The sequence below is a fragment of the Schistocerca serialis genome, chromosome 1, assembly GCF_023864345.2.
Source record: "Schistocerca serialis cubense isolate TAMUIC-IGC-003099 chromosome 1, iqSchSeri2.2, whole genome shotgun sequence".
Classification (NCBI taxonomy): Eukaryota; Metazoa; Arthropoda; class Insecta; order Orthoptera; family Acrididae; genus Schistocerca; species Schistocerca serialis.
Window position 1 is genome coordinate 527,672,061 of NC_064638.1, and position 25,046 is coordinate 527,697,106.

The 25,046-nt window shown below is 44.0% G+C and overlaps 1 protein-coding gene across 8 annotated transcripts in view; it reads left to right on the top strand.

Moving 5' to 3' along the window:
- The window catches only part of LOC126474800 (AF4/FMR2 family member lilli-like), a 488,119-nt gene that overhangs the window by 401,716 nt on the left and 61,357 nt on the right, over positions 1 to 25,046 (top strand). For all 8 annotated transcript variants that reach the window (XM_050102283.1, XM_050102307.1, XM_050102275.1 and 5 more), the window contains one exon: positions 12,520 to 12,639. In XM_050102283.1, coding sequence (XP_049958240.1) covers positions 12,520 to 12,639 — 120 coding nt within the window. The remainder of the gene's footprint in view (positions 1 to 12,519; positions 12,640 to 25,046) is intronic.

Here is a 25,046-nt window from a genome sequence, read left to right on the forward strand (position 1 = left end):
TGTGCCCGGATTCCGTCCCTGGGTGATGTTCGGTTAGCTACCGGTGCACGTACAATGCGCCGATCTTGACGTGCGTCTATACTACGCGGACGTCCAGAACCAGGTCTGCAGGTGTGAAATGTTCCACAGACTACTGCTGAAAGCAGCGACAGCGACAGCGACAGCGACGCACCACCGATACATCGTGTCCAACATGTCTGTCGATACGTCTGTACAGTTTCCCATGGGGGGGGGGGGGGGGGGGGGCGGGCGAGCGAAGTACGTACCCGTCAGTGGCACATTGTTGGACCCTAGAAGGAGGGTTGCAAACACTGTTTACCCGGCACAGTTACTGCCAGCAGAGTCAAAACAGATGGCGCACAGACAGGCCTCGCGAGCGCCACGCCACCTGATCGCCGATGTCCGTGACAAATGAATCACTACAACCCCTCAGTATGCATATATTATACGCCGGCGCCATTGAACACAGTCCTTGAGGATGTTGCCTTTTTTTCGTCAGTGTAGAATGTTTCACACAAATGTTTTGAAATTAATCTTCTTTGTAGACTTGGTTAAATTGTCTCAGTATCCGACCAATGACCGAAGTTACCTTTACCTACGAGTGGATCTATGTGATCATTACATTTCTGTCTCTACAGGTATTCTATGAGTATATGTTTTTATATTTTGATTTCGACAGACAGTGACAGTAAGATCCAGCATTTTACAACTGCAACCCCTGCTGACAACGAGAGGAATAACCAGTTGTCTTCAAAACACATAGAAAGGAGCAATAACCGCCGCCGGCCGGAGTGGCCGTGCGGTTCTAGGCGCTACAGTCTGGAGCCGAGCTACCGCTAAGGTCGCAGGTTCGAATCCTGCCTCGGGCATGGATGTCTGTGATGTCCTTAGGTTAGTTAGGTTTAATTAGTTCTAAGTTCTAGGCGACTGATGACCTCAGAAGTTAAGTCGCATAGTGCTCAGAGCCATTTGAACCAATAACCGCCGCACGTGACGTCTACAGCACGCAACATTCGTAAGCATAGTTATCTACATGACTCAAAATGTAAAGAAGCACTATGTACACGAAATGATTGCAAAATTACCACTGACGTTGCTGTACCAATAAATCGAATTACGTCTTGTGAAAAAGTTTCGTTATTGCGAAATACACTAGACAGATAAAAGACCTTGCTACTATCGCTTTTGTTTGTCCAGAGATAGGTACTTAAGTTCATTTTTATCCTTGATATACATCTTGTTTATCTTTCCTGCTTATTATCTCCCACGCACTTCCATCTTTTAATGTGGAAATAATCTTTAGCCGCGTTTTATATGTGTTTCAAACTCTATATTTTTCAATTTTTTGTCGTGTACGTCCTTTTCATACTAATCTGTGTTCCCACATTTTCGATTTTTTTCTGTTTTCATTTCTCTCTCTCTCTCTCTCTCTCTCTCTCTCTCTCTCTCTCTCTGTGTGTGTGTGTGTGTGTGTGTGTGTGTGTGTGTGTGTGTGTGTGTGCGTGTATACAAGTGTTACCAACTTCTGCTTTTGTGGGTATGTAACTGGGGTGTGTTTTATTCGCGTCTCGCTGAACAATTGATGTAGATAAATGTCACAGAGCTTCTTAAGAGGAAATTTGCAAATCTAACCACATAGCCGGGGCTCCTTGTTGTTTGGTCAGCATCACGTGTACATGGCACCGAAAGATATTCACACAAATAATTTAGGCAAAGCACAGGAATTTTAAATACTCACTGACCTGTGAGCCTGCAGATACCGGATGCTCGGCTTAGTGGCTATAAATACAGCCACCAGGGTCGAATAACCCATTCCATTACATCTTCACTTTATACAGACTTTGCGAAAATGCAGTTCAGTAACATAGATACTCAACATTTCTATCATCTTTAATTATTTGCATTACAGTAGAACCTCCAATAGTCTTTGGATCGGCTTTCACCGTCGTAAATGAGCCACACTTCGTTTCGTCTTCTGCGCGAGATAACACCGGCAGTCGTGTTGTGACTGACTGGACGCAGCGCACAAAACTCTTTTCCGAACTGTAAAAATTACATCATCTGTGATGTGTTCCTGTTTTCTTTGTATACTAACGTATTTGACGTTCAGCAGTTGTCTTTACAGCAGCAACTCGTTTACTGCTACAAAAGATGATGTATAGGTCAAGGGAAAGAGAAGTAAGACGGATAATAGTGTGTGACAGGTCGCAATTAGAGGTTTACAGTGAGTTGTAACGGTTGAGCCACAGTTATTTCAACACATCCAGCACTGAGGAATTGTGTAACTTGTGTAATGTCGCAGTTTCTACTTTTTCTCTTAGGTTTTATTTCTCATGGCAGACATGATGTATTTCAGTCATTGTGTCAAAAGCGTATGTCCGTATGAGTATGTGCGAGCAGTTGGCTTCTCCGTGTGGTAGGCGCTACAGCGTACGCCTGAGTTTCATGCAACCCGTCACACCCAGCTGTGTTGCGGGTTGTATGTTGACATTAAGAGGCGAAAGTTTGCACAGCAAATGAGGAAATAATCCATACTGCTACTGTATGAGAAAACCACCTCAAGGTTCCAGGCGACATAACAACGTTCACCTCTCTCTCTGACCGGCCGTTGTGGCCGAGCGGTTCTTGGAGCTTCAGTCCGGAACCGCGCTGCTGCTAAGGTCGCAGGTTCGAATCCTGCCTCGGGCACGGATGTGTGAGATGTCCTTAGGTTAGTTAGGTTTGAGTAGGTCTAAGTCTAGGGGACTGATGACCTCAGATGTAAAGTCCCACAGTGCTCAGAGTCATTTTTTGAACCTACCTCTCTCTCTCTCTCTCTCTCTCTCTCTCTCTCTCTCTCTCTCTCTCTCTCTCTGTGTGTGTGTGTGTGTGTGTGTGTGTGTGTGTGTGTGTGTGTGAATAACATGCGAAAAATTCTCTGCAAAATACGTGTAGATGGTAACCTCAAGGGTTATTTACACCATCTGAAACGTAATTTTTGCGCATACTGACATAAGTGCAGGATCTGCGCGCTAGAACACTGATCCAAAAACTTAACCGAAAGAGCCTTGTCCAAATACGAGGACCGTTTCAAAACAAAAAGAAAATCGTCAAGACTAATTCGGATAATCGAACACAGTGTTTGTACGTGTAAATTTATTCAATTTTGTGAAAGTGTTATCTGTAATTTGCTGGCGGCGTTGATATCGAATCTGAAACCAAAATTACTTAGGAGAACGACCAAATCATTCATTGTGCCATAAATATGCCACAATTCGTTAATATTTATATTTTTTATTCGCTCTGATCCTTCGCTAGACACTTAAAATACGAAATATTAGCCACCCGCCCCAACTTTGCATAGGTAGAACTAAGTATCAATGACCGCACGCCTTATCTGGCGTAGCGGTAATAAATTATACAGACAAACGTGCTTCGCGAATCAATCTGCCTATTAGAGAAAACAGAATCAATGTTGCTACAGTAGTTCCTCAGATGAGCTTTCACATACAGAGAAACGCTGCGGGGAATCTTAATTTATAATACTGTATAGGCAGATTCACAACCCCCGATTTTCTCTGCCGAGAAGTTTCACATTAAAAGATCACTAAAGAAGGAGGTCAGTGACTTAAGTTATGCTATATACTCACATATTCTCATAGAAAAAGTGGTGGAATGGAACTCTGCGACGAACTTCATTCGGTATTTATATACTGGCCAGGGTAGGACGTCGAGCCCCATCTTACTTCAGAAAAGACGTCTCACATAGTACACCAGACACAAACATATTTTTAGATAATTAAAGCCATTAAGGCAGTACGTGGGAGTATATGTGGAAGAATATGTGACAGGGTTGTTCAGTGGGTAACTGGCGTGCTTGGTTCAAATGGCTCTGAGCACTATGGGACTTAACATCTGAGGCCATCAGTCCCCTAGACCTTAGAACTCCTTAAACCTAACTAACCTAAGGACATCACACACATCCATGCCCGAGGCTGGATTCGAATCTGCGACCGTAGAGGTCCAGATTGAAGCGTCTAGAACCGCTCGGCAACTACGGTCGGCAATTGGCATGCTGTGAATCCAAATGTTCTGGACTCGATCCCCAATGTACAAGGATCAATTGTGCACTTTTCGCTTTTTTCATCTCTGACAGTGATTTGTTATTGTGTGAAACGATGAGTTGCATCGTTGTTAGCAATTCACGTTAAACTGTGGTTTCCCCTATAACTGACTGGGTAAGTCAGTCCAAAGGTCGGAGGAAGGCAACCACCTCCAACTGGATTATTCCTAGAAAAGCACTGTGGTATTTAAACCAAGTCTCTGGCTGAGGACAGCTGTAAAATATATATATAAGCTGAGGTAGAGAGAAAGAGGAGTTGCAAGGCGAGTAACAATGAATCACAGGACACGGTTAGTGGTGTAAGATGGTTCAGTGAGACTAAAGGTTCAGCTACAGTAATTTCAAGAGGTACGAAATAGAGGATTCGTGTAACTTCTGCAATGTTATAGGGTGAAATATTTCATAGTCATCTGCTCCCAACACTAAAGATCATCGCAGTTTTTCGCTCTGGACTTAATGGCTAAAATCTTCTCCTTGTCCTAGTTGCGTCAGTTTGGAAATGGTAGCCAGGTTTCTGTAGTCACCAAAAGCTCGGGCTCCACATTTTGTTTAACGCGCCTCAACCACCGAGGACCCTTTATACATAAAAAAGAGAGATCTTGGTGTTTTTCCTTTTGTAACTTACAAAATATGTGAAAGGAATATTTATTTAGATATGTAAACGTAAGAAACGTTACTCTTTCTGCTGAGTTACGGGCATAGTTTATTACGTTACTTTCCAGAAAATTACAACAATGAGTTATAGTTTTTTAAAAGGAACAATATTTATTTCTATCGTGTAGCAGACAAATCGTGTACAAATCAATTTAAATTAATTTTTTATCAATTTTACCTAGAGAGCTCGGAACATTAAAAGTTTTTGATGTGGATGCAACAAACTGTACACTACTGACTGTGTTCAGGTGGGTGTCCTAGTGCCAGAATATCCATTCAAGAGAGATACTCAAAAGAGTGTCCATTTTCCTGAGTGCCATCTAAATGACCTGCTGATGAGAGACTAAGTTGCTGATGTCACGGAGCGGCGAGCTTCCTCGGAGCACTGTTTAAAGTCATTTGGGGTTTTCGGTTCGCCGGCCGGAGTGGTCGAGCGGTTCCAGGCGCTTCAGTCTGGAACCGGACGACTGCTACGGTCGCAGGTTCGTATCCTACCTCGGGCATGGATGTGTGTGATGTCCTTAGGTTAGTTAGGTTTAAGTAGTTCTAAGTTCTAGGGGACTGTTGACCTCAGATGTTAAGTCCATAGTGCTCAGAGCCATTTGAACCATTTGGATTTGTTTTCGGTCCGGTAACATGAACACGATTCTTTAGATATCCCCACAAAACAAAATCTACTGGTGTTGCAACCCTGCTGACCATTCCTGAGGATCATCATGTCTTAACCATCTTCTAGGAAATCCATTGTTCAGTTCTTACACATCATGCGCAGAATGGGCTGGGTGACCACAGTGATTTTTCCACATACTGCCTCTAATGTTTAGACAGAAATTTTCAAGGAGAGCACCTAAATTGCTGACAATAAAAGCCCGACGCATCTTACATGTCAGTACCTGCGAAATAAAGTGGAATGATGATTTCTATGTCCAAGGATTTCATATCGCACGTTAATGAACCAGCTACTTTAACGTTCGAAGTGAGCTGCCGAACTAGGACTTTCTGTAGCCCAGTAATGTACGTTATGCCTATTCACTGCACCATAATTTGTGAGCACGTATTTGCCAGAGAACATAACACGTTATAAGGCGTTCAGAGAGGAATTACTCAGTGCCCAGTCAGAAAAAGTAACTCTCCGATAGCTCACATGTCAGGGACAGGTGGTACCGATGAAACTTGTGACAGTGTACCATTCGCCACACAGATGTAAGGCCGATACCAGAAATTTATCTTAAGCTGAAATATGGATCGTGGTTTATTCCGGCTAAAACAAAACTTTCCTAGCCTCACTTCTTGTTGGTGTTCGTCTACAACTGCCGTGTTTTCTCAAAATATTTGTCTCTCGAAGCCGTTTTAGTGGCTGAAGGAGCTCTTCGCCCGGGATATCTCACAGCGTAGGCCATGGCTGCTTCATTGCATTGGCGTCAGCAATATGTCTACGTATTCGTTGCCATGCACATCAGCTTCCGTGCCAGACTAAACTTTCTTTTTTTTTTGCGCATTTATGCCTTGTAAGGACACGTTCTACAGTCTTTAACACTCGGACCAAATAAGACTTCGAACAGCGCATCGAGGAAGTTTGTCCCTCCGTGATCCATCAACTTTACAACTCGTCCACAAATCGTTTAGAAGGCGCCTTTGGTTGCGCATTCACGAAAATGAGCACTCATTTGAATACTCAAATTAACTGAAAGTCCGACACCTGAACATACAGCTGAACACAGTCAGTTATGTGCAGCATACCCCTAAAACTCTGATCAAAGCTCTTTAAGTAAAATTGATAGAAATTTGATAGAAACTTGATTTAAATTGATTTGTACACAGTTGATTTAAAAACATCAGCTACATGACAGAAAAAAATAACTTTGTGTATGGAAGATGCTGTAATTATCGAAAATAACTAAGTAAATCATGTATATAACCCCGCAGAAAGCGTATGTTTCTTACGTTTATCGATCTACAAACAATTCCTTTCGCTTATTATTTTGTAGGTTATAGAGAAAAACACATTGCTTGGAACGCAGTTAGAGAGAGGAAAGGAAAAGAACAACATAAAAGAGAAAAAAACAGAGAATGAACGTGTTCGTTATTATTATAATAGTATGTGGAGGAGGTGTCAAGTACTATGAGTGACGCTGAGTATCCTTAGGTAATCGTCTGGCTACGGTTATCTACCTCTAGTTCCTTTTTGAAACAAGCTTTAGAAGTTTCATAGATTCCAAAGCAAGCCGACGGTTTACTGTAGTATTTCCCGTTTTACCACCTGTGTGATGGGTACGAAGGGTACAATCTCCCTTTCAGGCTTAACTTCGATTCCAAATACAACTCGCCTTCGAAAACGGCGACAAGGAGGTAGTATGCTACAGGTATTTCCCTCCGTTCCCTCTCCGGGATCGAATCATTACCCTCGCTCACAGTACGTCGCACCCTTCTGCCCCGAACACGCATCAGCTAGACCGCATGCTATCGTTTGGCTGTCTGTAAGTACACTGAAATCATTTTATTCAAGAATTCAGATTTCAGCTCATTACGGAGTGCTTCGTAGATGGAAATGCCTCGAAACTGCTGTCTTCCGTACACCAACAAGGACTCGCAAACTGAACTTTCCAGTTGGAGGTGGTTACGTGTTTATGGCTTTGCAGCCACACCTGGATTGCTCGTATCTTTGGATTGCATATAGATAATTTCGGTACGGTCCATGTGCTGCCTGAAAGTACACGAGACCAATGGTTTGTCGAACGTGACTCATTCGGAGTCTGTCGCCGCCTGGAGACGTTGCCTGGTATTGGGAAGAAGCAATATGGTCGACTTATGCGGCAGAAGAGTCCAATCCCTTCACAATACCAGTGGGCTCTCGAATCGCTCGGATTTGATATGGGCCACAGGTACGGATAGCCCGTGAATGAGCACTGTCACCTGGTTGGAAGTCCATGTGGTTAAGAAACTGAAAAGTATCCTGTCTTTAACACAGCTTTTAATTTTCAAGACTTTCTTGTCATTTTCATGCGACTCTGTTCTCCGAAAGTTAGCTGAAAAATCTGGAAATTTATCTACAGCCATCTCCCGACTATCCTGATGCCGATTATCCGTGCACTTCTTTAAAAAGAAGTCCTGAAATATTCCGTTATAATTAAAAGAAGTGTGTTCGGTTAGAATGAAAATTTGGGCTTGTGAAGACGCAGACGATGAAAACATCTGCGAGTGGTGAAATAGTTGCGATTATGAACCGAAATTTGAGTAACTAACTGATGGACTGTAGTGTGCTGTGTTCAGTAGAGGAAGGGAGCGAATTCGAGGTGATCTAGTAGCCCGTTATCATGCATACCGAGGCACTCAGGTGCGTTCATGTGTTATTAGCGCATCCGGTAAAAAATTCTTTTGCGTATATTGAGCAAGCAGTAAAGGAAACAAAAGAAAAATTCGGAGTAGGTATTAAAATCCATTGAGAAGAAATAAAAACTTTGAGGTTCGCCAATGACATTGTAATTCTGTCAGAGACAGCAAAGGACTTGGAAGAGCAGTTGAACGGAATGGACCGTGCCTAGAAAGGAGGATATAAGATGAACATCAACAAACGCAAAACGAGGATCATAGAATGTAGTCGAATTAAGTCGGGTGATGCTGAGGGAATTAGATTAGGAAATGAGACACTTAAAGTAGTAAATGAGTTTTGCTGTTTGGGGAGCAAAATAACCGATGATGGTCGAAGTAGAGAGGATATAAAATGTAGACTGGCAATGGCAAGGAAAGCGTTTCTGAAGAAGAGAAATTTGTTAACATCGAGTATAGATTTGTCAGGAAGTCGTTTCTGAAAGTATTTGTATGGAGTGTAGCCATGTATGGAAGTGAAACATGGACGATAAGTAGTTTGGACAGGAAGAGAATAGAAGCTTTCGAAATGTGGTGCTACAGAAGAATGCTGAAGATTAGATGGGTAGTTCACATAACTAATGAGGAGGTATTGAATAGAATTGGTGAGAAGAGGAGTTTGTGGCACAACTGGACTAGAAGAAGTAAACCGTTGGTAGGACATGTTCTGAGGCATCAAGGGATCACGAATTTAGTATTGGAGAGCGGCGTGGAGGATAAAACACGTAGAGGGAGACCAAAAGATGAATACACCAAGCAAATTCAGAAAGATGTAGGTTGCAGTAGGTACTGGGAGATGAAGAAGCTTGCACAGGATAGAGTAGCATGGAGAGCTGCATCAAACCAGTCTCAGGACTGAATACCAGAACAACAACATGTTTTGACTCTCAGGAAAATGTGAAACGTCATTATAAAAAATGTGATCTAAAAATAGAAAGTGGAAAAATTGGGCTTAGTTTCATGAAAGTGAACTGAAAGCAAATTATATAAAATGCAGTGTGTCTTAAGTGGATTCTGTAAATAAGTAGTCATGAGTTAACGGTGACTAACGCGTAAATAATGCACAGTGCAGGTAAATGTGACCTTCTTGTTTGTAAAGCAGGAGACGACAGATTTCGGTAAAAACATGGATAATTTGCATTTGCGTTTTTCGGTTCCGCATTAACCCAAATAAACGGGATTTGTTATATGTAAAATCTAACTTGGTCATCGGGGCTCGGTTCGAAGCGAGACTTGTCATTGAAGACAATCCTAATCCAGCTAATCCGATTGTTGGCCGAAGACGTGTCTGGGAACGCCCCGGACAGCGGTGGGATACCAGCCTCACTGTCGCCCACCATACAGACCGACAACCACGTGTTATGGTCAGGAGTGCCATTTCTTTTCATAGCACAGCCCCTTTGGTTGTCATCCGCGGCGCCCTCACGTCATAACGAAACGTCGGCGCTGTTCTACGCCTCGTTTCGTTCCCCTTCACGGTAAGCAATCCTCGAATCACATTCCAGCAAGATTATGTCCGCCCTCAGACGGCGAGAGTTTCTACTGCTTGTCCTCGGGCTTGCAAAAATGTACCGTGTCCGGCAAGGTCGTTGGGTCTCTCCGCATTTGAGAACGTTTGGACCATTATTGGAGAGGCCCTCCAACGACCTCGGGGTTTTGGCGATCTAACGTGCCAGTTGAACAGAATGTGGTACGATATACTTCAGGTGGACATTCGACAACTCTATCAATCAATGCCAAGCCGAATAACTGCTTGCATAAAGGCCAGAGGCGGACCAATGCGCTGTTGACTTGTTCATTTTGTAAAGCTTTATCTCTTGAGTAAACCATTCAATTTTTCTGAAATTGTAATCATTTGTTTGTCTGTGCATGTACCGGGTGATCAAAAAGTCATTATAAATTTGAAAACTGAATAAATCGCGGAATAATGAAGTTAGAGAGGTACAAATTGACACACATGCTTGGGATGACATGGGGTTTTAAGTTCAAAAAATGTCCGACAGATGGTGCTTCATCTGATCAGAATAGCAATAATTAGCATAACAAAGTAAGACAAAGCAAAGATGATGTTCTTTACAGGAAATGCTCAATATTTCCTCCATCACTCCTCAACAATACCTGTAGTCGAGGAATACTGTTGTGAACAGCGCTGTAAAGTATGTCCGGAGTTATGGTGAGGCATTGGCGTCAGATGTTGTCTTTCAGCATCACTAGAGATGTCGGTCGATCACGATACACTTGCGACTTCAGGTAACCCCAAAGCCAATAATCGCACGGACTGAGGTCTGGGGACCTGGGAGGCCAAGCATGACGAAAGCGGCGGCTGAGCACGCGATCATCACCAAACGACGCGCGCAAGAGATCTTTCACGTTTCTCGCAACTTTTTTGGTTCTAATAAAACCGCATGTCATTGCAAGCATGTGTGTCAATTTTTACCTCTCTATCTACATTATTCCGTGGTTTGTTAAGTTTTCAAATTTATACTGACTTTTTGATCACCCGGTACATCACATCTATCGATTCTTCCCAATATCAGGCAACGTCTCCAGTTGGCGACAGACTCCGAATGAGTCACGTTCGGCAAACCATTGGTCTCGTGTACTTTCAGGCAGCACATGGTCCGTACCGAAATTATCTATATGCAATCCAAAGATAAGAGCAATCCAGCTGTGGCTGCAAAGCCATAGCCCGCATCTCGTGGTCGTGCGGTAGCGTTCTCGCTTCCCACGGCCGGGTTCCCGGGTTCGATTCCCGGCGGGGTCAGGGATTTTCTCTGCCTCGTGATGGCTGGGTGTTGTGTGATGTCCTTAGGTTAGTTAGGTTTAAGTAGTTCTAAGTTCTAGGGGACTCATGACCATAGATGTTAAGTCCCATAGTGCACAGAGCCATTTTTTTGCAAAGCCATAAACACGTAACCACCTCCAACTGGAAAGTTCAGTTTGCGAGTCCTTGTTGGTGTACGGAAGACAGCAGTTTCGAGGCATTTCCATCTACGAAGCACTCCGTAATGAGCTGAAATCTGAATTCTTGAATAAAATGATTTCAGTGTACTTACAGACAGCCAAACGAAAGCATGCGGACTAGCTGATGCGTGTTCGGGACGGAAGGATGCGATGTGCCGTGAGCGAGAGAAATAGTTCGATACCGGAGAGGGAACGGAGGGAAATACCTGTAGTGTACTACCTCCTTGTCGCCGTTTCAGAAGGCGAGTTGTATTTGGAATCGAAGTTAGGCCTGAAAGGGAGATTGTATCTTCCGTACGCATCACTCAGATGGTAAAACGAGAAATACTACAGTAAACCATCGGCTTGCTTTGGATAATTTTTTCTAAAGACCTTCGGATAATTTTTTCGTGGTGGGTTCTTCTTCTTCTTCTTCTTCTTCTTCTTCGGGGGTATGTCACCCACATTTGTAGACATATTTCGTCTGCACCTGTAGCGAATTTCACCCTCGAGTTTCATTCTCAATCCTGAGGAAACTTGTAATTACGCCTGGTTAGGAAGTATGCGAAAGAGTTGGACTGTGGTTGAACAAAGTATGAAAATGAAACAAACTCTTCTTTTCATTAATAGGGTGAGTATTGCATCTCACTTGTTCACATTCAGTGACAGATCTTTTTAAAAAAAATAAAAAAAATAAAAAAATAAAAAGCTGGGATCTGGGTTTAAATGAAAAGTCGAATTGTTTTAGAAGCGTCCTTTATTTCAACTTACAAAAAATGCTTCAAAAACAAATGAGCTCGTTGTGTTCGTGAAACATTGTTTGAAAATTGAAAGCACATCACGCGTTACTGCTGCTATAGTGCCACATCTTCGATCCGTCTCCAATTCCGCATCTCCCGTGAAGTACTTTTGTAGAAATTCGGCCCTGAAACATACCGATAAAATTATTGGCTCGCTGCAGAGCTCATTTCCCAAACTGGCTGGTGATTTCAATAACACTTATAAGTGACAACCTGCGCTTTATACTTTTCAGGTCTTTCAAGTCCACTAAACACAGGAAAGAATTACCAACAAGTAGTTTTCGAACATTTTTGCATGTTATCCTTTCTCTCTGTCTTTGAGGGAGTCATTGTGACCTTCTCTTGGGGGTGCGTCTGATGTGGTGTCCCGGTGTGATGTGTGTGTTTTTTGCCGACCCGTCGTGCCCCTGCGGTAAGGCGGGTCTGCCGGCCGCGGCGCATCTGCCCCTGCCTCTGCCGCTGCCGCTGCCGGCGCCGGCGCGCCAGGTGTGCATTGCGCGTGCGCGCCAGCTTGGGGCGCGTGCCGGCCGGCTTAGTCTGCTACACCTGGCCGTGGCAGAGGCAGAGGCAGAGGCAGAGGCAGAAGCTGCGATGCCCGCGGCCGGCGAGGGTGTCGTGTGTGCCGTGTGGACTGATGGCGGGCTCTGTGTGCAGTCGCAGATCCTGGAGCGCGTCAAGCCCGACCGCGTCACCGCCAGCAAGCCCGAGGAGGACCGCAGGCGCCGCACCATCATCGTCGAGAAGAAGAACGGCTCCTTCGGCTTCACGCTGCAGGTAGGCTGCCGTCGTTTCGCGAGCGCGTGTTCATCTTGCTATTAAGTAACAACGGCACTTCCATTAATTACGTCCAGAGTTTTCTTTAAGGAGGATAGGACGTCAAACGGGACGACTTGGAGCGGGAAAGACACCACAGGAAGTTTTAAGTTCCACTGTCTATGCTTTTAAAAATAAATTCATAAAACTCTGTCAGAATAACCAGAAAGGATTCAGGATTTGCACTTATAGTAGTGGAAGTTCAAAAATATAAGAAAATGATTTATTTTTTTCCATTTGTATTTCACCTTTTTTCACTTACCATTGGCTGCATTTGTTGCTATAGGTACACTTTTCTTCTTAAGTAAGGGATGTTAATTTTGCACAGCATACCAACCATACTTGCAGGTGTATGAAACTCTAGAATTTTCCAAATATATTAAAAACTGTGGTAAAAATTGAGATAATTAATTATAATATTTGAGTTTTTTCTAAACAAAGTTTAAAATGTAACAGCACATTCATTTTTTCATAAATTAAATAATCTGTAGGGTTTCATACACCTGTAAGTATGGTTTGTATGCTGTGCAAAATTCATCGAAGAATCTCTCTTACTTATGAAGAAACGTGTACCTACAGCAACAAACGCAGCCAATAGAAGTGAAGAAATGATGAACTTTCACATGTAAAAAAAATTATTTTGTTACTTTTTTTTGAACTTCCACTGCTACGATTGTGAATCCTGCGTAATTAATGGAAGTCCCCTAAAGTCTTCCGTAGACTCCACTGCTATCCAGTTTTAAAAACTGATTAAAACACAGTGTTTCCACACACCTGATTAAAAACCTTTTTATTTTAAATATGCCAAACCCGAGTAGTATTCAGACGGGCAGAGAGACATAGACAAGCTCCACGGAAACAGTATTAATCGTTTTGACGTATCCCTAAAAAATTTACCTTTTATTGGTATGTTACATACATAAAGTGGCACTGAATCTTTACATTCTTTGCAGATGAGACGGCATCTTCTGCACCTTTCTTTGAACCGTATGACTGCGTAGCTTTTCAATCTGTTGATGTTTACATCATCGCTAAGAGAATTTTTGTCGGTGAACTTCGGCTTAGCTTCCTTCCATAAACTTCTGGCTGGCTCGTGTGTTTCGACTTGTCGGCATGGTGTTTAACATAGGCATTGTAAATTTTTATAGAAATTCGTGTTGAATACAAAACCATCCGCTTTATGTTCTTCGCAAAATCACGTCTGACTCACTGACTGTCACGCAGTGATTTCGATCATCGCGGCAGAGAATTCCCCGAATGAAATGTGTCATTTGTGCGGCACTTGTTTCAAAGCGGGGAATCCCGGGCATGCACACGTGTAGAGCATTCAGTTCAGTTCAGATACGCACTGGTGGGCACTTTTATGTTGTCTGTGCTGGAGATAAATTACACAAAACAAAATGCTATTCGTTACAATAATACATATTCAATTAGTGAAGAAGTTGACGTGAGATTTTCGCTTTTAAATTTTTATTTTTTATTTTTATTATTTAATTTTAGTTTTTAAATGAGATTTAGTGAGATTTTCCCGGACGCCTCCCCCCCCCCCCCCCCCCCCGCCGCTATTCTGAGGTTGCGTAATTAATGGAAGTCCCCTAAAGTCTTCCGTAGACTCCACTGCTATCCAGTTCTATTATTCCATAGTGAAATCTTCTAAACTACTAGAGGCGTAATAGCAACGTACCCACTCGTCATGTTTATGACGTGAAATCTTCGATCAAGATTTGATGTTCTGTTAACAGCAGCTAAGGAGGAGGAGGAGATTAGTGTTTAACGTCCCGTCGGCAACGAGGTCATTAGAGACGGAGCGCAAGCTCTGGTGAGGGAAGGATGGGGAAGGAAATCGGCCGTGCCCTTTCACAGGAACCCTCCCGGCATTAGCCTGAAGCGATTTAGGGAAATCACGGAAAACCTAAATCAGGATGGCCGGAGACGGGATTGAACCGTCGTCCTCCCGAATGCTAGTCCAGTGAGCTAACCACTGCGCCACCTCGCTCGGTAGCAGCTAAGGCATCAGTACTATCGGTAACTCAAGTGTGTTAATTTTTCAGTTTCGGCCGTAGACTAAACTTTTTATTTTATTGATTGGGCACACCAATAGAGCCAGCTAAAACTTACATAGGTGCCTCTTCACAAATGTCAAAGTAATTAGAAATAGACATTTAACTGACATTAATTTAAATAAGTACGATGGCCCAAAAATCTGCTTCGTACATCAATAAACTAGTTTCCAACAAGCAAGATAATCTCTCTCTCTCTCTCTCAAACACACACACACACACACACACACACACACACACAGACGCACGCGCACCGCGCGGAGCAAACGGTTGTCTTGACACCGGTCATCCTATGGAATATAACAACGCGGAGATTCTTGCATGCACTTCAAGCTATTGGGACAGTACTGTTTAGGGAGCTGTTGGAATTAAATTAGCAAGTAACCTTATAAAAGAGATGGTGGTTATTGTTTAAATTCTGCATGGAATCCTACTCTCTTACTTGTCAAAACACGGAGGCACAGAGTTAGTGCTTCCTAATCCGTTGACTATTAATGTCACTATCGGTAACTTCTGACATCTTTCATCTTAGTTTTGCGATGGCGCTATTGTATACGGTGTGTGTGTGTGTGTGTGTGTGTGTGTGTGTGTGTGTGTGTGTGTGTGTGTGTGTGCGTGTGCGTGTGTGTGTGTGTGTGTGTTGTCTTTAAAGAGTTTCTCTGAAAACTGAGGTTGCACAGCGCTTAATTGCCACAGTTTTGCTTTGAAAATGGCAGGCTGTACTGCCGAAACATCGGCGGTTGTCGACGACATTTTCCGTAAGTTATTCGAACATTGTATACGCCGGGAGAAACTTAGTCTCAAACTGTTGAGAAACTGCAGTTGCTGCTCCGTTCTCTTGTTCCAGATAGAGATAACAGTCGCAATGCTAAGACTTTCGCCGCGTGTTCTAGAGGATATAGGTTGAAATCCCCGTCTGGCCATTCAGATTTAGGTTTTCCGTGACTTCTGTAAACCTCAGAAGGCGAATGTCGCTTTGGCATTTTTGAAAGTCACGGTCGATTTCCTTCCTCAGTCCAAGCCTCTCAGATTCATCCATTAGATCTCGTGTTCGACGTGACGTTAAATCGAAATCTTCTTTCCTTCAGTCTTGTACCAGCTCCTATGGTATAGTCCGGGAGCGGTTTAACCCGTAATTGCGTCAGCATTAGACACTTTTCGTTTCCGTAGGAACATAACCCATACATCTTACCTAAAGGATGCAAAAACCTCTCATCCCCCACTGCGGGATTAGCCTCAGTGCTTATAAGTTCAGCTTAGCAGCTTCAGTTTCAAGTCTCAAGTGCGCAGTGACGTTTTGCGATGCTGCGTATGCTTTAGAGCCAGCTGTTATTCGTGACTTGAGAGATTACACAGACCTTTTTTTTAACGAGCTCCTCGTCCAGGTCCCGAAGGGCCAAGGGGCGTCAACCGACCCAGATCCTCTGACTGGCAGCCGTCTACACTGCCCTGACCACTCAGCCACGGAGGTGGACAGAATTAAATGTTAAATCGCGTGAAAAAAAATTGCAGGAAGCACTGCATCTCAACTACACCAGAAATTCCTAAATTAACTGATCAAGCCACCAAGCAACCGTAGATCTGATTTCACCACACAACTTCTATTCTATGAAATGAAAAATGAAATGATCATATGGCATTGATGGCCGGTAGCCCCCACCGGGGGAAGTTCTGCGACCCGGCAGGGAATCGAACCTTTTTTTCTTTTTTTAAACCAAACCCGGGCCCATGGCATGGCAGTCGGACTCGTTGACCATTCAGCCAATGGGGCGGCCTCTACTCTCTGCATTCTTGTGATGTGCTCATAGTTTCCAGAGATTATAATGCTCAAATCTGGATAGCAAAGCTCACCGATGATCCCCCAAATTTTCGTGTAAAATGCAGAATAGTGACAAATACAAACAATTTTTGTGTTTAGATTACAGTTTACATTCGATTACAATGCATTATTAGTCACAGTCATCGGCTCAATTAGGTCGCGGCTAGAGCGCGAGAAATCTTGGGTACTAATCCCGCTCGGGAAAGCTTCCAACCTCTCTCTGGGAACGAAACTTGGCTCAGGTGTCGTATCGGCGAGCGCGGCGGAGTCTCGCTGTTGAGTCATTTCCTCTGTCGCAATCGTGTTCTCATTAATTTTGTATTCATTAGCACTGCCTTTCAATTGAAGGGAAACGCGGACAAGTGTAAACAGTACCATTGTTCCAATGCAAAAATTAGTCAGCACATTCCCCTCCACCCCCCCCCCCCTCCCCCGCATAATAAGAATACTTCGCACAAAAATAAGCGAATGAGGTGAAGACGAGCACGGCACTGCTTTCCCAATATTTGCTGATATCTACTGTCCCGACTGTGTCCACAGAGACAGCTTCGTGTGCGCTTCAGGCAGCCCCCGTCATTTTGTTTGTAAACACAGCTGCGTTCATTACTAACACAGTAGGAGCTCGTTTACCCGGTCCTTATTAATCCGGACCTCCGTGCAGTAGTAGTAGTTGTTGCCGCTGTTGTGGTCTTCAGTCCGAAGACTCGTCCGATGCAGCTCTCCATGCTACTCTATCTGTGCAAGTCTCTTCACCTCCGAATGACTACTGCAACTTACACCCTTCCGAATCTGCTTACTGTATTCATTTCTTGGTCTCCCTCTACGATTTTTACCCCTCCCTCCCATACTTCACTCTTATACTAAATTGGGGATCCCTTGATGTCTCAGAATGTGACCTATCGACCGATCCCTTCTTTTGGTCAAGTTGTGCCACAAATTTCGTGTCTCCCCTATTCTGTTCGTTAGATACGTGATCGATCCATCTCATCTTCAGCATTCTTCTCTAGCGCCACATTTCGATAGCTTCTATTGTCGTCTCGTCTAAACTGTTTATCGTCCGCCTTTTACTTTCCTACATGGCTACAACCCACACTAATACTTAAACCTCTATTCAGTGTTAACGACTTTGTCTTCTTCAGAAAGGCTTTTATTGCTCTTGGCAGTCTACATTTTATACCCTCTCTACTTCGACCATCATCAGTCATTTTGCTCCCCAAATAACAAAACTCATCTACTACTTTAAGTGTCTCCTTTTCTGATCTAATTCCCCCAGCATCATCTGATTTAATTCGACTACATTCCAATATCCTTGTTTTGCTTTTCTTGGCGTTCATCTAATGTCTTCCCTTCAAGAGATTGTGCATTTCGTTCAGCTGTTCTTCCAAGTCCTTTGCTTACAGGATTACAGTGCCATCGGAAAACCTCAAAGTTTTTATTTCTTCTCCCTGAACTTTCATTCCTATTCCAAATTTTTCTTTGGTTTCCTTTTCTGCATGCTCATTGTACAGATTGAATAACATCGGCGATAGGCTACAATTGTCTCATTCCCTTCTCAACCACTGCTTCCTCTTCATGCATCTCGGCTTTTACAACTACCGTCTGAATGCTGTACAAGTTGTGTCTTTGCTATCTGTATTTTACCCCTGCTACCTTCAGAATGTCGAAGAGAGTATTCCAGTCAACATTGTCAAAAGCTTTCTCTAAGTCTACACCTGCTATAAAAGTGGGTTTACCTTTCCTTGATAAGTCGTAAGTCCAGTATTCCCTCGCGTGTGTCTACATTTACGCGAAATGTAAACTGATCTCCTCCGATGTCTGCTTCTACCAGTTTTTCCATTCTTCTGTAAATAATTCGTGGTAGTATCTTGCAACCATGACTTATTAAACTGATATTCCGGTAACATTCACACCTGTCAGCATCTGCGTTCTTTGGAATTGGAATTATTACTTCTTGAAGTACTAGGATATTTCGCCTGTCTCCAGCATCTTGTACAATATAGTAACTTTGCAGTTGTTGATATTCCGGAACTAACAGCTGCAACAATGGATGACGACAGTCATTACATTTAAACACAAGCAACTGCCATTCTCCGATCGTAGCACGGTATCAGTTAACGAGTTACCATTCATTTCCAGTGTTTATTGCTCCCGTTTGTTGCGAGTGTTAAATGTCATCAGTAAGAAAGTTGATGGTAGAGGGCCGTGGACGAAAAGTTCAATACACTGCATCAGATGGGCAAAGGAGAACTGTTGGAAATAATTTTGTTGGAGTTTTCTGAAACACTGCAGGATGATCTTATACAGTGTCGCATGACTGACTGCAAAACTATCGACATTTTTTCGTTTACAGACTGTGACGATAGTGATGATGGATTAGACGCCAAGCTGGCGTTCAATTTGAGGACATTATGACACAGAGGCCACAACGCAGCTGGACGAAATAACGGCTTATTTGGAAGTCCAGGAGGAAACAACTTCTGCCAAATATTGCTGGTGAAAGGCTGGCGAGATCGTGTTGCACATAGACGATGCGCTGGTCTGGCTCACAAGGAAGTTTCTATTTACTTCAGAGCACAAAACTCATTGAATTTTTGCGATATTTAGTCAAAGTTCATGTGAAAATAATATGGTAGATTTGTGTGTTTACGTTAAAATAAACATAATGTGTATTTACATGGTAATTAAACCATTTCATTTAAATAATGGAACCACGAAACCACCAAAAGCTGCTGTAATGTATTTATATCTATCGTGAATAGTAATTATGCCAGTGACTGGAAGGTGATCGACCGCGCGACGTGGCGCAGTTGTTAGCACACTAGCCTCGCATTCGGGAGGACGACGGTTCAAACCCGCGTCCGGCCATCCAGATTTGGATTTTCCGTGATTTCCCTAAGTCGCTCCAGGCAAATGCCGGGATGGTTCCTTTGAAAGGGTGCGGCCGTAGTTGGGTATACGAGACTCCACAGTACAAACAGAAATTACGCCTTTATTCAAAGACAATAAATACGTTGAAATATCCGTGATTTATCGCGATGCCCTGGACATTGCGACATACGGGACGTGGTTCTTGATACTGTGTCTTGTTACCACGGACAGCACTGCACGCTTTGCGATTGGCCACAACACTGGCAACGAGTTCTTGTGGTGCGGTGTTCCATTACACCATCAGCGTGGTTCACAGCTACTGGATGGATGTCGGTGTATGTGGACGTGCAGCAGTACGTCTGTTCGATGGCGCAGGGGCAGGGCAGTCCATTCGCCGAACATCCTCTCTTTCCGTCAGCTTCTCCTCCTGCGTTGTTCGATGCAGTTGCGCATGTCATCCATAGAAATGAAGGCAGGGCCGAATACACATGAGGAAGGAGTACAATGTGACAATAACAGCGACCGATGAGCGGATCGTGTTCAAAGATTTGGAGGTCAGTACGCCCATGCAACAATTAAGCCTCCTACACCATAATATCTGGACCTACAAAGCGGTCATGTTCGAGAACGGTCCTGGGTGCATTGTGTGTTCCCATCTCTCGCTGTTTGAAGGTTCGTCCAGAATCACTAGCAGACTGAATCTGCTCTCATCCGAGAAGGCGACGCCACCCCACGCGTCACTGGCCCAGTCTCTATGTTCTCGGTACTAACGCCGATGTGCGGCTGTCAGTGGAACACAACGTACAAACAGACCATCCTTCACCCACCCACCCCCCGTGCAATCATCGTGGAGCGTCAAATTGTGCACCTTGTAGTCCTGTTAAATGTGGTTGGAGTTGCAGCCGCTGTCTGACGTGGATCCCTTCTTGCCAGTCGCATAATGTGTCGGCCAGCTGCTGCTATAGTAGACCGTGGGCGACCACCTCCTCTCCTTTGGGCAGCACTGCCTGTGGTTCAGAACGCCCTTCATGCACTGTGGGCAATACCAAACTCGTGTGCTACACTCGTCACACATTGTCCGTCTTCCAGTCTCCCAATGACTCTTCCCCTGGTGAAGTTACCCAGATTTTGTCTCCGGCCATTTTGTAACGAAGACCACCACCTCAGTGTTCCGCAATAGGTCGCTGATTGACACACCCTGTCTTTTCCAGTTCTCTCAACTGCCACGTGTTTCGGAGCCAGCCACATTTGGCGCTACAGTCACGCTGGCCTCACGCCACGTGACGTCCAACTTCTTGTGCACGACAAGGAGACCTGCGACAACATTCTCACACACTTTGTTCATTTCCGCCGAGTAGTCAATATGTTGTGTTATTTTATCTGTCTCGTCCTTAAGCTTTTCAAACAAAATACAGGGTGGTCCATTGATAGTGACCGGGCCACGAAATAAGCATGAAACGAAAAAACTACACAGAACGAACCTCGTCTAGCTTGAAGGGGGAAACCAGATGGCGCTATGGTTGGCCCGCTAGATGGCGCTGCCATAGGTCAAACGGACATCAACTGACTTTTTTTAAAAATAGGAACCCCCATTTTTTAGTACGTAAAGAAATATGAATGTTTTAGTTCGACCACTTTTTTCGCTTTCTGATAGATGGTGCTGTAATAGTCACAAACGTATAAGTACGTGGTATCACGTAACATTCCACCAGTGCGGACGATATTTGCTTCGTGATACATTACCCGTGTTAAAATGGACCGTTTACCAATTGCGGAAAAGGTCGATATCGTGTTGATGTATGGCTATTGTGATCAAAATGCCCAACGGGCGTGTGCTATGTATGCTGCTCGGTATCCTGGACGACATCATCCAAGTGTCCGGACCGTTCGCCGGATAGTTACGTTGTTTAAGGAAACAGGAAGTGTTCAGCCACATGTGAAAATCAATCACGACCTGCAACAAATGACGATGCCCAAGTAGGTGTTTTAGCTGCTGTCGCGGCTAATCCGCACATCAGTAGCAGACAAACTGCGCGAGAACCGGGAATCTCAAAAACGTCCGTGTTGGGAATGCTACATCAACATCGATTGCACCCATACCATATTTCTATGCACCAGGAACTGCATGGCGACGACTTTGAACGTCGTGTACAGTTCTGCCACTGGGCATAAGAGAAATTACGGGGCGATGACAGATTCTTTGCACGCGTTCTATTTAGCGACGAAGCGTCATTCACCAACAGCGGTAACGTAAACCTGCGTAATATGCACTGTTGGGCAACGGAAAATCCACGATGGCTGCGACAAGCGTAACATCAGCGACCTCGGCTGGTTAATGTATGATGCGGCATTATGGGAGAAGGATATTTCGCCCCCATTTTATGTATGGGAATCTAAATGGTGCAATGTATACTGATTTCCTACGTAATGTTCTACCGATGTTACTACAAGATGTTTCACTGCATGACAGAATGGCGATGTACTTCCAACATGATGGATGCCCGGCACATGGATCGCGTGCGGTGGAAGCGGTACTGAATAGCATATTTCATGACAGGTGGATTGGTCGTCAAAGCACCATACCGTGCCCGCACGTTCACCGCATCTGACGTCCCCGGATTTCTTTCTGTGGGGAAAGTTGAAAGATATTTGATATCGTGATCCACCGACAACGCCTGACAACATGCGTCAGCGCATTGTCAATGCATGTGCGAACATTACGGAAGGCGAACTACTCGCTGTTGAGAGGAATGTCGTTAGACGTATTGCCAAATGCATTGAGGTTGACGGACATCATTTTGAGCATGTATTACATTAATATGGTATTTACAGGTAATCACGCTCTAACAGCATGCGTTCTCGGAAATGATAAGTTCACAAAGGTACATGTATCACATTCGAACAACCGAAATAAAATGTTCAAACGTACCTACGTTCTGTATTTTAATTTAAAAAAACCTACCTGTTACCAACTGTTCGTCTAAAATTGTGAGCCATATGTTTGTGACTATTACAGCGCCATCTATCACACAACGAAAAAAGTGGTCCAACTACAACATTCATATCTCTTTACGTACTACACGAATATGTAATAAAAATGGGGGTTCCTATTTTTAAATCGCAGTTGATATCCGTTTGACCTATGGCAGCGCCATCTAGCGGGCCAACCATAGCGCCATCTGGTTTCCCCCTTAAAGCTAGACGAGGTTCGTTCTTTGTAGTGTTTTCGTTTGACGCTTATTTCGTGGGATATTTGGCCCGGTCACTATCAGTGGACCACCCTGTGTAACAGACATACACGTGACATCGAACTCATCGCTACTTTTCGGTGGCAAAATGCTGCTAAGACTGTAATCGAGGGACGAAGCGTGATACTGCTGGCTTCCGCCCACGCCGTTGTCGGCGATGCATACTGGGCCAGGTTCCAGACAGCCCTCTTCCGCAATTCTTTTTTCGGCAAGCTCTCCGCCTCCCTGAGACTGCTTACAGCGTTCGCATCTGAGTTTCTCTTACGTGTTGTTCCTTAAAGTGAAACTGGTGCTTGTATTCAAAAGACAGAAGAGAATACAATCCAGACACTATCAACACTATTCCTTGAATCCTTGCTGAAAATGAGTTCCATAAGATGAAGACACTATTGTCCGACAAAAGACGCTCTGAATTCAAACCATACCGCTTTAATGTAGGTTGTTAATGGTGTCGTGGCTGCAGCTTGCTGTCGCGGATGGTAACAGCGGACAGACGGGTTGCAAGCCATCACGCTTTTCATCAGTTCACTGCAGGTGCCCTGCCGCGCAACTACACCAGTAAAGCAACACCAATGCTCCTTCATGCCTTATCTATCCGCACCGCCAGAATTTCAGCCAACTTCCACTCTCCAACGATGAAAACATCTACATGTACATCTACATGGATACTCTGCAATTCACACTTAAGTGCTTGGCGTCCCGATATGTAACCCTCTTTATAACCCAGGTCGCAACGCTCTACCACACATCAACCTTTAGTTTTTTTCTCCCTTTTCCTCGACCTACTAACTGAATTATAGTCGCTATCTACGGTTCCACAGGCCCCAGTAGTCACACTCATCATTAATCCTCCATCATGACTTACACCATAGCATCATTAATATTATCAAATGGTTCAAATGGCTCTTAACATCTATGGTCATCAGTCCCCTAGAACTTAGAACTACTTAAACCTAACTAACCTAAGGACAGCACACAACACCCAGCCATCACGAGGCAGAGAAAATCCCTGACGCCGCCGGGAATCGAACCCGGGAACCCGGGCGTGGGAAGCGAGAACGCTACCGCACGACCACGAGATGCGGGCATTAATATTATCATCAGCGATTATATTTTGAAGTGTATTATAAAAGACATCTAAAAAGTTTTCTGAATCATGAATTGTCCACCATTGTGTTTAAAAACATCGTTTATTTTCATCAGTTTTTTATGTACAGGGTGATTATAACTAAACTTTCTCTACTTGAGAGGGCCCCCTTGGAAAAGGAGTGATCATAGGACAATGAAATTTTGAAGAAACATTTTTAAGGACACGCGGAAGAGAAATAACAAATTGAAAGAAACACGTTTCAATTTCCGCTTGAGGGGGTAACATTTGTTAACTGCGGACCATGTTTACGTTTCAGGTTGCAAACGTTGTTCAACGTGGGATCGTGACGCAGTTCGTGCACTGCTTGGAGATCGCATATTTCATCGAGCAATCCAAGCCATCGCAACAGTAACTTCTTCAACAGTTTGTTCTTCAACAATTGGCCGTTGGCCTCTCCCAGGAACAATTCCCAAATCGCTAGTTAATTCGAACTTCCGAATCATGTTCTCCAGCCCCGTTACGGAAAGAGGACTCCTCCGTATCCATTTAATGCGTCGATATTCACGAAGAGCAGCTGCACTATTGCTGTTGGTTTGATGAAACAGCTGCTCATCTTGTCCAGACCTATTCTGACTGTTGCAACTGTAATGCACACTAGTGCTTGTGTTTCAACCCTCCATTGCCGTACCAGAACCAACGCCTAATGGCAAGTCAAGACACTAAAACTACAAACATCGCAAATTCTGCAGCACACAGTCTGGACATCATTCGTATGAAGTTAAATATGTTTCCGTCAACGGAAGAGAAAGTTTGGTTAAATCCACACTGTATTTTTTTTTAATCTTTTAGATGTGTGTAACCTTTGGCTGAGGAATGGTTTTCATTCGCTGCCTGCCCGCTCTTTCACAGGGAGCTAAAATAACAGTAAACAAAAAAAAATGTTCAGTCTTTGATGGCTCAACTGAGTATAACTGCCGTGTGCCCAGCCGTAAATACGGTGAAGTGCAGTGCTGCAAGCCCGAACTTCTTTGAATACTACGTTGTGGTATAGTCATTGTCTATATCTTTCGAGGTTTCTCATCTCACTAAGGTGCACTGCGAACTGCGAAACACACTGTTTTAGAATTAATCTCTAGAGACCTGTGTGTCCTGCTAACACAGTTTCTTTCTTAAGCAGAGTTCCATCCCTTGGCACACACTCGCGGCTACGGAGATGAATATCACTATCGTCGTAACTCAGGCACGGGTCAGCTAATGGGAGGCAGGGGGAATTACTGGCAGCC